General features: G+C 41.2%; 1 protein-coding gene across 1 annotated transcript; it reads left to right on the top strand.

Annotated features, from left to right (window-relative positions):
- The first annotated feature begins 13,225 nt into the window (after window positions 1-13,225).
- Window positions 13,226-14,001, top strand: LOC139440614 (ubiquitin-conjugating enzyme E2 D2-like). Its single transcript, XM_071220441.1, has 2 exons — window positions 13,226-13,315; window positions 13,522-14,001. Exons 1-2 carry the CDS (start codon window positions 13,226-13,228, stop codon window positions 13,999-14,001), a joined length of 570 nt encoding a protein of 189 aa, XP_071076542.1.
- The last annotated feature ends 1,624 nt before the right edge of the window (window positions 14,002-15,625 follow it).

The following is a 15,625-nucleotide window of genomic DNA, read 5'->3' as shown; positions in this document are numbered from 1 at the left end:
CAATGTTTTCCTATTTGAATATTTGAAACAATCCTCTGTTCCTCTCTGTACCTGTCGTCAAAACTTCTGGTTGTCTCTAAAAGACTCACACCACCTCATCACTATGAGGAGCCTTGGAAATTATCTAGTCTAACAACCTACTTTCACAGATAACAGGTCTTGAAAGTTAATTGACTTGTGTGGACTCTTAATTTGGGCATGGTTGTCTAAGTTACATCTAACTGCTTTTTATGTCCATAGAGTCCTTACAGTTTGGCTTTGTTTGCAAACTATTTCAGATGTATGAGCATGTACGTGCATGTATGCTTGTGTATAACTTCATATTTTGGGTTTCATTTGAATCAAAATTAATTGCTAATTATTACCTGATAAAAACATTGGTTCTGAATCTGGTTTATGCTTTACACCACAATTACCATTTGGTTCATTCTAAGTTCTTGTCTCTGAATTAAACCTTGTAGTATAAGACAGAATTCTATAATTTCTCCTTAGTATCCCCAGCCTGTTAGTGTAGTTTGGAAAGTGTTTCATTTACTCAAACATAACCCTGGAGTGTAAGAAGCGTTGCTAGAAAAGTCAGGGTTTTCTCAAGGCTTGAAAAGTTAATTATTATGCTTTTGTAAATTACAAAGATTAAGTGTATAATTCCTAGGCTTTGGCCTTTTTCAAACCTCCTTCTTCTAATATTCAGGAATCTCTCCATTTATCTACAAGTTGTTGTAACAAGGAAGTACTTACCCTTCACCCACCTCCCCCACTTGAAGCACTCTAGCAAGCAAGTCATTAGGTCTTATGTATTTATATACATGAAGAATATTCACATGCTCTTTGACTAGGACTTCCCACAGAGTACCACACCAGTATGTTTTATATCATGTTACAAGCAGCTGGACACAATAGTTATAAATTGTAGAATAAATACAATGGTCCTTTATAAATTTTGTCTTTCTCAAATTTCTGTCTTGACGTGATTACCTTACATTTTTTCACTGTATAGTTTTCCTTCTGTCATGAATGAGTGTTGTGGAAAAGCTGTATTTCTTCCGTGAAAGAAAGCACTCTGATGGGGGAAGATGGCGGCAACATAGGTGGGAGCGCAGTCCACTTCCCCTTAACGCCAGTGAAATACCTAGCTGATCTGAGGAGCAGAGCGAACAGCCAACAGTATCCCAGCATATATGAAGATCAGAGACCAAAGATACAGGACATTGAAAGATCTGACGGTAAGAAGAGTGCTCAAAGACAATAAGGTCCCCGGACCCGGGACTGCGAGGTACAAGGGCAGCAGAAGCGCCAGCCCAGGCGCAGGGGCTGCTGCAGGAGTCTTGGGAGAGGGCCAGGCTGAGCTGTAAGCAGCCGGGTGCTTGATTGGACCAGGGGGGCTTGAAAAGGAGGAATTTCTCAAAAAGAAAAAGAAAATAGAGACACTCAGGGGCTAGTTAGAGAACTCTCTGTAGCAGCCGAGGCCCCTGGCACCACTCCCCCCTCCGCCCCTGGACTGCGAGCACGGGATAGGCAGCACCGGAGCCACAGCGCTCACAAAGGTCCGGTCTCGTGCGCGCAGATTAGCGAACGGGGGCCCATACATGAAACCCCGGAGGGGCGCCCACACCTGAAACCTCTGAGATCATTTGGAGCAGAGGCTAGCTGCTCCACCCACAGGCCCAAAACCTCGGAACCTAGTGCCACGTGATTCAGTCCCAGGGTGGCCCCGCCCGCCTGAGACACTCAAGCCCAGGGTGGCCGGATTGGCCCCCCAAGCACAGGGCCGCTGGCTCGGGGGGCTGCGCAATCACCAAGCGCAGGGCAAGCTGGATGTGTGTTTTCCAAGCACAAAGCCGCTTGCGAGCAACATAACCCCAAGGCGGCTGAATCCACCGCCAGTGCGCGAGCATCCCAAGCCCAGGCGACTGGATCTGCTGGCTGCGCGCCCCAAGCACAAAGCCGCTTGAGAGCGTCACAAACCCAAAGCGGCTGGATCCCCCTGCTGCACGGGAAGGCGTCCCAAGCCAAAGCGGCCTGAACTGCCCCTTGCGTGTCCCAAGAACAAAGCTGCTGGATTGGCTGATCAACGGCCTGTTTGCCTGCCAGGGACCACACCTACAATGCCTACCTAACACTTGCGCACCCTGCAGGGCCTATTAGCTCTCTAGGACAAAGGCAGAACACCCAGAAGAGGGGAGCTGCAGTGCTAGGGGAGTCTGCAGGCTGAAGAACAGCGAAGAGTGTGACCCAGGAAGGGAGAAAAGTGAAACCAATCCTTCCAACCACCCCCTTCCCTTGCACAGACAAGACACCAGCAGAACTAACCTGACCAGTTTAAAGCCAGCAGAAGATTTTTTTTTCTTTTCTTTTCTTTTTTTCTTCTTTTTTTTTCCTTTCCCCCTGAATTCCTCCTTCCTCTCTCTTTTTTTTTCTTCATTCCTTCTTCCTCCCACCCTTTACCATTTTTATGTCTTCTTCCTGCCTTCTTTTATCTATTTCTATGCTTTAATTTTTGTTAAAATATCTTCTTATCTTGCCTCCGATCTTTCTTTATTCCTTCTTCCTTCCTTCCTTCTTTTCCTCCGTTTCTATTTCCTTTTTCCCTCCTTCCAATCTTTCTTTTGTTTTTGTTTTTTTTCTTTTCTTTTCTTTCTTCCCCCCTTTCTCTTTTTCCCACAGGTGAGACAACAAAACCTGGAGTGCTGAAAAGACTAGAGTTAGACCGTGTTAAACCCATAAACGTCAGCTCAAGACCAGTGAGCACAGGAGATTAAGGAGACAGCACCACCGAATCCCATTGGCATTCTACCATAGAAGTTCATATCATAAATCCAGGGAGTCAGAATAGAGCAATTTAAGAAGCAGAGGCCAACAAGAAGAGCCTCACAAACAATGGGAAGACAAAGAAACAATCCCCAAATGAAAGGAAAGGAGGAACTCTCAGAAAGAATGCTAACCGAAAAAGAGGCAAGTCAACTATCAGATACTGAGTTCAAAGCAATGGTCATCAGGAAGCTCACTGAGCTCTCTGAGCTCAAAGAGAACTACCAGAAACTACAAGGAAACTACAAGGACTCACTGCAAACTATATCAACATGAAAAAGGAAATAGAAAATATCAACAAGAGCCAAGAGGAAATGAAGAATACAATTTCTGAATTGAAGAACACAGTAGAAGGAATAAAAAGCAGACTTGATGAAGCAGAGGATCGGATCATTGAGCTGGAGGACAAAGTAGAAAGAAACACCCAGAAAGAGCAAAAGAAGGAAAAGAGGCTCAGAAAGAATGAAGAGGCAATAAGGGAAATGCAGGACAACATGAAACTTAACAATATCTGTATAATAGGAATACCAGAAGGAGAAGAATAAGAGCAAGGGATAGAAAACCTGTTTGAAAAAGTAATGATGGAAAATTTCCCTAACCTGAGGAGAGAACAAGTCACCCAAATCCAGGAATCACAGAGAGTCCCAAGCAAGAGGAACCCAAAGAGACCCACTGCAAGACACATCATAATTAAAATGGCAAATTTCCAAGACAAAGAGAGGATCTTAAAGGCAGCAAGGGAGAAAAAGGAAGTAACATACAAGGGAGCCCCAATAATGTTAGCAACTGACTTCTCAATGGAAACGCTCCAAGCCAGAAGAGAATGGCAAAAAATATTCCAAGTAATGAGAACCAGAGGCCTGCAACCAAGACTACTTTACCCAGCAAGGCTCTCAGTCAAGATAGAAGACCAAATAAAGAGTTTCCCAGACAAAAGAAGTCTAAAAGAATACAGCTCCACCAAACCAGCTCTGCAAGAGATGCTAAAGGGGACTGCTTTAAGGAAAGGAAAGAAAAGAGAAAGTCAGAGGAACAGAGGTAGGAAAAAAGGTCAATGAATAACTACCTATCGATAATAACCTTAAACATAAATGGATTAAATGCTCCAATCAAAAGACATAGAACAGCTGAATGGATAAGAAAACATGACCCACACATATGCTGCCTACAAGAGACCCATCTCAGGACAAAAGACTTACACAGACTGAAAGTGAAGGGCTGGAAACAAATTTTCCAAGCAAACGGACAGGAAAAAAAAAGCAGGGGTAGCAATACTCATATCAGACAAAATAGACTTCCAAAGAAGGGCCGTAAAGAGAGACCCAGAAGGTCACTTCATAATACTCAAAGGAAGAATCCACCAAAAAGACATAAACATTGTAAATATATATGCACCCAACATAGGAGCACCCAAATACATAAAGAAAATCATGGAGGATTCCAAGAAAGATATTGACAGCAACACAATTATAGTAGGGGACTTTAACATGCCACTATCAAAAATGGACAGGGCTTCCAAACAAAATATCAATAAGGATATTGTGTCATTTAACAATAACCTAGAGGAAATGGACTTAACTGATATATACAGAGCTTTGCATCCCAAAGAAGCAAAATACACATTCTTTTCAAGTGTCCATGGAACTTTTTCAAAGATAGACCACATGATAGGACACAGAGCAAGCCTCAACAAATTCAAGAAAATTGAAATTATAGCAAGCATTTTCTCTGACAAAAAGGGGCTGAAACTAGAAACCAACCCCAAGGGTAAAAACCAAAAACACTCAAAATCATGGAGACTGAATAGCATGCTATTAAACAATGAATGGGTCAAGAACGAGATTAGGGAAGAAATCAAAAACTTCCTGGAAACAAATGAAAACGAACTCACAACAACCCAAAACCTATGGGACACAGCAAAGGCAGTCCTGAGAGGAAAGTTCATAGCAATACAAGCCTACCTTAAGAAGTTAGAAACAATTCAAACAAACAACATAACGCTATGCTTACAAGAACTGGAGGAACAACAACAACGACAGCCCAGAGCAAGCAGAAGGAAGGAAATAACCAAGATCAGAGCAGAGTTAAATGACACAGAGACTAAAAGCACAGTTCTAAGGATCAATGAATCCAGGAGCTGGTTCTTTGAAAAGATAAACAAAATCGCCAAGCCTTTAAGTAGGCGCATCAAGAAGAAAAGAGAGAGGATCCAAATAAACACAATTAGAAATGAAAGAGGAGAGATTACAACTGATACCACAGAAATACAGAGGATTGTAAGAAATTACTATGAAGAACTGTATGCTAAGAAATTTGAAAATCTAGATGAAGTGGACACATTTCTAGAAAAATATAATCTTCCAAAACTGAATGAAGAAGCAGAAAACCTGAACAGACCAATATCAGCAAAGGAAATTGCAGCAGTCATCAAGAAACTCCCATCACACAAAAGCCCTGGACCAGATGGTTTCACAGGAGAATTCTACAAAGCATTTAAGGAAGAGCTAACCCCCATCCTTCACAGACTATTCGAAAAAATCCAAACTGATGGAAGACTCCCAAACTCTTTTTATGAAGCCAACATCATCCTAATCCCAAAACCAGATAAAGACACAACGAAGAAAGAAAACTTCAGGCCAATATCGCTGATGAACATAGACGCTAAAATTCTCAACAAAATATTAGCAAACCGCATCCAGCAATATATTAAAAAGATCATCCACCATGACCAAGTGGGATTCATCCCAGGGATGCAAGGATGGTACAATATTCGCAAATCAATAAACATAATACATCACATCAACAACAGCAAAGACAAAAATCACATGATCATATCAATAGATGCGGAAAAAGCGTTCGATAAGATACAGCACCCATTTCTGATAAAATCACTCAGCAAAGTGGGAATAAAGGGAGCATTCCTCAACATAATAAAGGCCATATATGAGAGACCTACAGCCAACATCACACTCAATGGACAAAAACGTAGAGCTTTCCCACTAAGATCAGGAACAGGACAAGGATGCCCTCTCTCACCACTCCTATTCAACATAGTGTTGGAAGTCCTAGCCTCAGCAATCAGAGAAGAAAAAGCAATAAAAGGCATCCAAATTGGAAAGGAGGAAATGAAACTGTCACTGTTTGCAGACGACATGATAGTGTACATGGAAAACCCTATAGACTCCACTCAAAAACTACTCGACCTAATAAATGAATTTGGCAAAACAGTTGGATACAGAGTCAATACCCAGAAATCAAAGGCATTCCTGTACACCAACAACGAAACTGCAGAAACAGAAATCAGGAAAAAAATCCCATTCGATATAGCAAAAGAAAAATCAAGTACCTAGGAATCAACCTAACCAAGGAGGTAAAAGACCTGTACTCATAAAATTACACAACACTGAAGAAAGAAATTAAGGAAGATACAAACAAATGGAAGCATGTACCATGTTCATGGATTGGAAGAATTAACATCATCAAAATGGCCATACTACCCAAAGCAATTTATAGATTCTATGCAATCCCTATTAGAGTACCCATGACATATTTGACAGATATCAAACAAACATTGCAGAAATTCATATGGAACCATAAAAAACCCCAAATAGCTGCAGCAATTTTGAGAAAGAAGAACAAAGCAGGAAGGATCACAATACCTGATATCAAGCTGTATTACAAAACCACTGTAATCAAAACAGCCTGGTACTGGCATAAAAACAGGCACATAGACCAATGGAACAGAACGGAGACCCCAGAAATAAACTCAAGTCTATACGATCAATTAATATTTGATAAAGGAGGCAGGAGCATAAAATGGAGCAAAAACAGCCTCTTCAACAGATGGTGTTGGGAGATCTGGACAGCTACGTGCAAAAAAAAGAAACTCGATCACCAACTTACGCCATACACGAAAATAAACTCAAGATGGATAAAAGACTTAAATATAAGCCATAACACCATAAAAGTCCTTGAGGATAACATTGGCAGGAAAATCTCAGACATTCCACGCAGCAACATCCTCACAGACACATCCCCTAAAGCAAGGGACATAAAGGAAAGAATAAACAAATGGGACCTCATCAAAATAAAAAGCTTCTGCATGGCTAATGAAAACAGTAGCAAATTACAAAGAGAACCAACAGTATGGGAAAACATATTTGCCAATGATACCTCAGACAAGGGCCTGATCTCCAAAATTTATAAAGAACTCACACTACTCCACTCCAGGAAGACAAAGAACCCTATTAAAAAATGGGCAAAGGACTTGAACAGACACTTCTCCAAGGAAGACATACAGAGGGCCCAGAGACATATGAAAAGATGCTCAGCATCACTAGCCATCAGAGAGATGCAAATTAAAACCACAATGAGGTATCATCTCACACAAGGAATCTCACAGTCAGAATGGCCAACATAAACAAATCCACAAACAAATGTTGGAGAGGATGTGGAGAAAAGGGAACCCTCGTGCAGTGTTGGTGGGAATGCAGACTGGTGAGGCCACTGTGGAAAACAATATGGAATTTCCTCAGAAAACTAAAAAGGGAACTGCCCTTTGACCCAGCAATTCTGCTGCTGGGATTATACCCTAAGAACACTGAAACCCCAATCCAAAAGAATCTGTGCACCCCAATGTTCATAGCCGCACAATTTACAATAGCCAAGTACTGGAAGCAACAGAAGTGCCCATCAGCAAACGAGTGGATCCAAAAACTATGGTATATTTACACAGTGGAATTCTATGCAGCAGAGAGAAAGAAGGAGCTTATACCCCTTGCAACAGCGTGGATGAAGCTGGAGAGCATTATGCTAAGTGAAATAAGCCAGGAAGTGAGGGACAAGTACCATATGATCTCACCTTTAACTGGAACATAAGCAATAGAAGAAAAAAGCAAACAAAATATAACCAGAGACATTGAAGTTAAGAACAATCTAACAATAGCCAGGGCGGGGGTGGGGGGTGGGGGCGGGGACAGTGGGTAGAGGGGATTACAGGAACTACTATAAGGGACACATGGACAAAACCAAGGGGGAGGGGGGAGGGGGGGAGGGAGGTGGGTTCACCTGGGGTGGGGTGGAGGGATGGGGAGAAAAGGCATACAACTGTAATTGAATAACAATAAAAAAATAAATAAATAAAAATTTAAAAATATGAAATGAGACAATTAAAAAAAGAAAGAAAATAAATAACCTGAATGACTTTTGTCACATGCAAAAAAAAAGGAATCACTCTACTTTTAATTTTTCATGTAGTATTAACTGCAATCTAGGGAGATTTCGCTGGCCTTCTCCTAATTTTTTTCATAATAATGCTTAAAATATCATCAGGAAAGGTAAAAAGTAACAAAAATGCAATATTCCTGAAATGTTTATGGAAAGAGGTGAAAAATGTGAGCAGCTTTAATGGTAGTTTTTCTTACTGAATGGGAAAAAAAGTAGCATAATGATTTTAAAATTATTGGTCTTTAATATTTATGAGCTGTTATTTAATTCATCAAAAATACTTAACTCCACCAAAAAAGTACTTGACCGAATAAATGAATTTGGCAAAACAGCTGGATACAATCAGGGCCCTGATTCTCCCATTTCCATTAAGTATGTTAACTTTTTATATACAAAACCACCTACAAGTGGAAAAATAAGCTACTTTATTTGGCTTCAAAGTGGCACATTAAAAATTGAGGTTAATGTCAACAGTACTTCACCATATGTTCTGCCTACCATGTCTATTTATATATGCTTTTCATAGTTAATGAAAGTAGTAAATTAATTTTTACTTCCCCAGAGTTTACAATTTATTTTATCAAATGTTTTATTAATCCTAGAAGTTTTTTCTATGCGGTTGCCACCTATGATTCATGATTCCTTATTGATATGTTACACCTTGACCTTGGAGTAGAAGGAAGCTTTACTTCTTGACAGTATTTTTTAGTCACTTTGTAGTTTGAGAGGCAGATTTTATCCTTTCTGATATTTACCAAAGTCCACATTTCCAAGTTCCTAATAATAAATACATTACATTGTTATTCCTGAGAACATGCTTGGACCTGTTATTGTTTCAGAATGCACATTGAATTTGGTATTTTCTGCTTACAGTACTCTTCATTTTCTCAGTACTTTATACGAAAATGCATGACCTTTTGCACTTTGATGAAGCAGAAGTAATTAAGGCCAAACTGACGGAATTTTAAATATGTCCAATTCATCTAGCCGGAAAGAATGACCAAAGGTAGTCGCAGCTATGTCTTCCATTTTAAGTAATGACGTGAGTGGTTCTAAAAAAATACCAGAAGGGGTGAATTGTTAAAAGTCAGAAGATAGTTGTAAACATACTTCATTACATCCCAAGTACAGTGGAAACCAGCAGTTTCAGAAAGGAAGAAAAATATCTACAGAGTAGTTTTATGGAAGTGGATTTGAACTAAACCAAGAAAGGACTGCAGGGTGGAGACAAGGTGACGCGCTTACCCTTACAGAGCAAAATACTGTCATGCAAAGGAAAAAGTTAAGCTAGTATGCAGAAGCTACATGCGTGATACTATTCTGGATTTAACGTAGCATTAGAAGGCTGTGGTTCACATCATCTTTCCAAGTGTGAAAGCGACACAGACTGAGACTTACGTCACAAAGGCTAAATGATTTTCCCTGCCACGGTTTTTCCAGTGGTGTCTCAACCTTACTGGGACATCTGAAAGTTGCATTGTAATATACAGCAACCAATCTTGTAGGAGAATGTGAGCGACAAATCCCAAGGCTCATAAACTCATCTCAGGCTCTGTGATTTCACAGCTGCATTTTAATGTGATCTCGTGCTATTTCCTGCATCATTAAATATGACACACCAAATTGTATTCTCTTTAGCCATGAGTTAGCATGACTGCCTTCTAAACATGAACTTGGAGTGAACATGACTTCACCTTGACATCATGCTTTCTTTGCTTCAATTAATTTCAGTGCTTACCCTGTTTCAGTTAACTGCATAACATCTTTTAAAGTCTTATTATTAATGTAGGTTATTTCTGAAGGCAGCAAATCATATTTTTTAAATATATAATGTTATGCATATATATTTCCCTACTCTGGCTTTACAGTAGATGGGGAAAGGAAGTATTAAAGGATATAATAAATAATCCTAACAAGAGAAATCATTGTTAGTTGCCTTTTCAATACTCACCATCACCACCTCCCTTCTTTCTTGCTGTCAGAAGTCAGATTTTGCATGGGGGAAGCACTTTAAAAGTCTTCAGCCCTGAGTTTCATTTTATCTAGCCCAATCAGGGCAATGTGTTTCCCAATTTCACAGTCCACATTATAGATGTGAGGGGCCGTGTGATCCCAGTCTGGACTGCAGGCACAGAACACAGTCTGCCAGCGTCACCCTTGGAAAACAGTTTCTTTACCCTTGAAAACGGAAAGGCAAGGTGTTACCAGTTTCTTGTCTCCCATTCTTCTGCATGGAATGCTCCTGCTGTATCTGGATTACAGCAGCCATCTTGACAACAGTAGGGAAGCCAAAGGACACCCAGCAATACAGTTAAGCCACGTGAGAAGTGTCAACAGCAACTACTTAGTTTCTTCCCTTTCTTGTCTGCAAAAAAGTAAAACTATGCTACCTACTTAGGCATTAATTGTTTGCATTATTTTGATTATTACTGACACAAAAAGTATTGCAAATTGACCCATGCAGCATGTTTTCTAAACATAACAAATGAGTTAGGTTTTGTCTCAGTAATAAGCTAACTATAAATCTCATGGACTAAAACAAACACATATCTCTTACTTTTGAGTCTTCAGTTTATCTATGATTTTGTTTAGTCTCGTCATCTTGTCTTGGCTTGAATTCTGGTGGAATGTAGAACTGAGGTTTGAATGAGGTGTTTTCCCATATGGAGGCCAAGAATGAATGTGTATCCATTACCTAGAACATTTTTTAGTAGGCAGCTGTCACAAGCTAATGAGGAGTGGCAATAATTAGCAATTCTTGGAGATTTGCACATCACATCTGTTCTCTTGCCATTGATCGAGAAAGTCACATGCCCAAGGTCAACATTATAGCAGGGAAATACATTCTCACAGCAGTAAGGGGTAAAGGGGAGAGTGAACATATTCTGTGCATATAATGTACAACAAATAATTTTAACTATGGAATTATTATGTTGCATAAATAGTTACATTCATTTTTATCGCTACTAAATATAATATTATTAAATAACAGGATATTTATTTTACTTATTTGTTTTTAAAGATTTTATTTATTCATCTTTAGAGAGAGGAAGTGAGGGAGAGAAACACCAAAGTGTGGTTGCCTCTCAGGCGCCCCCTAGTGAGGACCCAGTCCACAACCCAGTCATGTGCCCTGACTAGGAATTGAACACCCAAACTTTTGGTGTACAAGAAGGCACTACAACCAACAGAGCTACACCTTCCATGGCTCCCTTCCCTTTATGCTTAGTGTATGTTCCTCACACCATGTGCTAAAGTGGTCTTTTTGAAAGCAGAAATTATTCACATCATATTCTACTTCAAGTACTTCCAGGTTCCTTACAGCATTTGGAATAAAATCAAACTTCCTCAATTCATCTGAAAGTCTGTTCACAATCTCAACATTGCCTTCTTGGCTTTAGGCATTCTTCAAACCACACATTTTTCAACACACCAAAATGCATTTAATTCCTGGAAATAGTCATGCTTTCTGTCACATCAGGTCTTTCACAGCTGCTTACCCTCCTGCCCCAGTTACAGTCTTTCCATTTTTCCTTCCTGCCTTTTTACCTTGTCTAAATTCTACTTACCCATCCTACCTAACTGCTAGTGATCATGCCTGACTCAGCTCAGATAGAACTCACTCTGAAGAGTCACCTTTGGTCCTTCGCCTTCTTATAGCCAGGGATCCATAAATATGTTTTTATCACAGTATTTATAATGTGCCATTTTTTTTAATTTTAATTTTTCATTGTTATTCAATTACAGTTGTGTGCCTTTTCTCCCCATCCCTCCACCCCAACCCAGCCAAACCCCCCTCCCTCCCCCACCTCCACCCTCCCCCTGGATTTGGTCCATGTGTCCTTTATAGTAGTTCCTGTAATCCCCTCTTCTCGCTGACCCCTCCCCACTCCCCCCTGACCATTGTTAGATTGCTCTTAACTTCAATGTCTCTGGATATACTCTGGTTTCTCTTCAGATCGCATAACGTGCCATTTTAATGACGTAAATACATGTAAATGAAATTTCCGCTTCCTCCATCAGACCATGAATGCCTTTAAGTCAGAGATCATATTATATTTGTCTTTGCACCTAACATAGATCCTAGCTCACCATGTTCAGTAAATTAGTGATGATCGTTACAGGAAGTAAATGCATCTAAATCTCATGCTCCTGCGAGTGCTGGGACCAAGAGTAAAAATAATTGAGCCCTCCGGCCCTTTTCAACACATTATGTAGGTTGAAAAAAATTCAACCTATGACATTGGATTGAAATAAATTTCCCAAAGAATACAATGAAACTCGAAATGTGTGCAGAAATACAGACATGGCTTGACAGTGGGTAACTAAGTAGATTAATGGTGTGTGTAGAAGCTTCTGGTCATTTTGAACATCTACTGGTGGAGCTAATGTTCAAAATGAACCTACTCTTCTGTGCCCTGGTCATTTCACACTGCAATCAGCAGCACAGAATGGGGTAAATATGGTGAGAATCTTGAGGAGAGCGGCCAGAATACATTGCCCTTCAATACACTCTGAAACTTATTGTTTTCTCGTTAAATCTCACCCCTATGCACATGTCATGTGTGAGGAACAAGCACTTGATTCTGATCACAAACTCCTAAAATATCTCCTAGGAGCTGGCGTTAGGTCCTGCACTTCCACATCGGAAAGCGGTTTTCATAGGAGAAAACCCACCAGCAGTGTGACCAGGAGCAGAAAAGGCAGACAAGATTGTAGTGCTTTTCCAATGTATTCCTCTTCTCATGGTAAAATATCCCAGGGGCTCCCTTTCTTGTTGTGCTTCCTTATTCTTTACAGAGGATTAGAACCATTTTTTTTTCACACAAGTTCAATATTTATTTGTTTGTTTGTTTGTTTACTTATTTTATGGACAGCTCTAATATGTTGCTATACTAGTATTACTATAGAATTATTGTTATAGTAATGACTGCCTCTCATTTAGGCCCTCTGTCTCCCCTGGCCCGGCCCCCACTGACTTGCTGATGTCCTCAGCCAGCCCTTGTGACGTCACAGAGCATATTCCCTCCTCCAACGGGGCCGCAGGGTCGGTTGGGGCAGGCCGGTAGAAACGGTTGGGGCAGACCGTTAGGAGCGGCTGGTCCTGTCACCGGGAGACTGTGTGTCCAGGCAGGCAGCGCAGCCTTAGGCCTTAGGCTCTGAGCGGCAGACAGCAGTGGAGGAGGAAAAGATGGAAGAGCTAGGGATGCAGGAGCCAGAGGTGCAGCGGGAGGAGGTACAGGAGCCAAGGATTGAGGAGCCAGGGACCAGTGGCGCACAGGTGAGCAGTAGCCCCTCAGGTCCTGCTGGTTCAGGTGAGTCCCCAACTGTCCCTCGCCCCGCCCCCACCATACACTCCACAGCCCGGCTCCAGCTTCTCACCCACCGACCTGGGGTGGCTGCCCCTCTAACCCTGGTCCCCGTAAGCCACGCCCATCCTAACCCATGGTCCGCCCTGACCCGTGGTCCCCCCTTTGTCCCTGTCAGGATATCCAGGCCATCCCCGCTCCCTTGGACACGTCCACGGCTCTGAGGAGACTGCACAAAGAACTGACGGACATCAGGAACGACCCCCCGCCCATGTGCTCCGCGGGGCCGGTGGACGACGACATGTTCACGTGGAAGGGGACCATCATGGGTCCCCCGGACAGCCCCTACGAGGGAGGGGTGTTCTGCCTAAACATACAGTTCCCACGCAATTACCCCTTCAGGCCTCCGCTGATATACTTCACCACCCCCATCTACCACCCCAATATCAACCGAAAGGGATATATCTGTCTAGATATTTTCAGGTCCCAGTGGTCTCCTATAATGACCATATCCAAACTCTTGCTGTCCATCAGCTCCATGCTATGTGACCCCAACCCCAACAATGCCTTCGTTCCGTCCATTGCAAGAATGTACCTAAAGAACAGGGACACCTATGATACCATGGCCCGAGCTTGGACCAAGAAGTATGCCATGTGAGTGAGGGGCAAATGGTAACCCATCACCTCAATAAAACACCTGGCTGTTGAATGGGCTGTGCTTTGACTGCTTTCTTGGAGGCATCCTTTCCCCATCTTTCTGGGCACATGGTGAATACCTGCCACATCAGGGTGTGTGTGGAGGGCAGTGGGGACACACTGGGGGTGGGCCAAGGTCAGGGAATGGGGAGGCATGGGGGCTGGACACCTGCCACATCAGAGTGTGTTTGGAGGGGTGACGGGACCATCGGAGTTCTTTGGGGCCCCCCTTGTACCTAGTAAACTCTCAAATTTCTTGCATTGAATTGTTTCAAACTGAATTGACTGAGGCCCTACATCTTTTTTTCTCCTTACTTATGTGGGGGGATGTATTGCTCAAAGCATCATTAATCACAGCATTAAGTGAAAGCGCTCCCCCTTTAAATTATGTTCATATGCAGTTCCATTCCTTCACATTTCTAAAGCTATATAGCTTGAAGCCATGATTATCTGTAAAGATGTATAATTTTTGATATTTTTAACTGCTATGATGTAGACACATCCAATCTGCTTCTACTTTTCTTAACATTTACATTTTGAGCTTAATAAAGTACCACTGTAAATATTCCTATCTTGTCACTTTAGAATTACTTTCATTCTTTCAAAGACATAAGATCAAAGTGATATTATTACAGTGGGACAGTACCTGATGGATTTTGTATTTTCAAAGTAGGAACACAATGAGGAGAACAAACCTCAAATTCCTACTTTAGTTTAGACTTGTATTTTCATGAATGTTTATTATGTGTGGCATGATCAATATGTAACCTAGTTTTGGTCAAACTTATAATTGTCATAGCCTTCATTTTTGCTTCATCAACCTTGTCAGTTCTGCTCTATAATGAAAGTTGTTTACTAATTATAAATGTGCCTTGTCGTTGGAAAACATTTTGAATAATCCGTCACAGTGAGCTTACCAGAGTATTGGAATCACTGTGAAGCATGCAATTTAATTTTTAAGATTGATATTTTAAGACTGATGCATAAATATATTTATTTCTAAAAGCCCACAGTAATGCATGATATGTCACAGGTAAATTGGATGTCCAGAAATATTTCTCCAGAATGAAAGGACTGGTAAACAATAATATAAACTCTCCAATATCCATAGGGTAGGCTTTTGGTAGTCCTTATGCACTTCATATACTTGAAAGAAGTAATTGTGATTTATCAGTTTATGGAATGTATATAAAGACAATAGATTAGAATTTGTTGTAAAACTCACACAGAATTATCAATCATTTCCCACGAACATCAACACAAAGACAGGTCAGAACATTACGTAAGTGACTATTGAAAAATATAAGTTAACCATCACTCATTTTAAAAATGTGGCTTAAAGCAAGTTAATGTAAGGAGCAAACGCCCTGTTATCAATAAATATAGTGCCCAAGTGATGATAGAAAGGTTATCGGTTTAGTAATACTAACATCTTGCATTACCATCTTGCACTTTACAGTTTAAAAACCACATTGTCACCCTGGCTGGTGTGTCTCAGTGGATTACGTGCCAACCTGCAAAACGAAGGGTCGTTGGTTCAATTCCCAGTCAGGGCACATGGCCCCGTCTCCAGTGCGGGGCGCGCA

Source organism: Desmodus rotundus, chromosome Y (assembly GCF_022682495.2).
Source record: "Desmodus rotundus isolate HL8 chromosome Y, HLdesRot8A.1, whole genome shotgun sequence".
Lineage (NCBI taxonomy): Eukaryota > Metazoa > Chordata > Mammalia > Chiroptera > Phyllostomidae > Desmodus > Desmodus rotundus.
The sequence above is the reverse complement of the archived record's forward strand: the minus strand, read 5'-3'. Positions and strand labels throughout refer to the sequence as shown.

Coding starts and splice junctions, on each gene's coding strand:
- LOC139440614 (XM_071220441.1), top strand. CDS start 13,226: ATGGAAGAGCTAGGGATGCAGGAGCCAGAGGTGCAGCGGGAGGAGGTA. Junction 13,316..13,521: donor CAGGGACCAGTGGCGCACAG/GTGAGCAGTAGC, acceptor TGTCCCTGTCAG/GATATCCAGGCCATCCCCGC.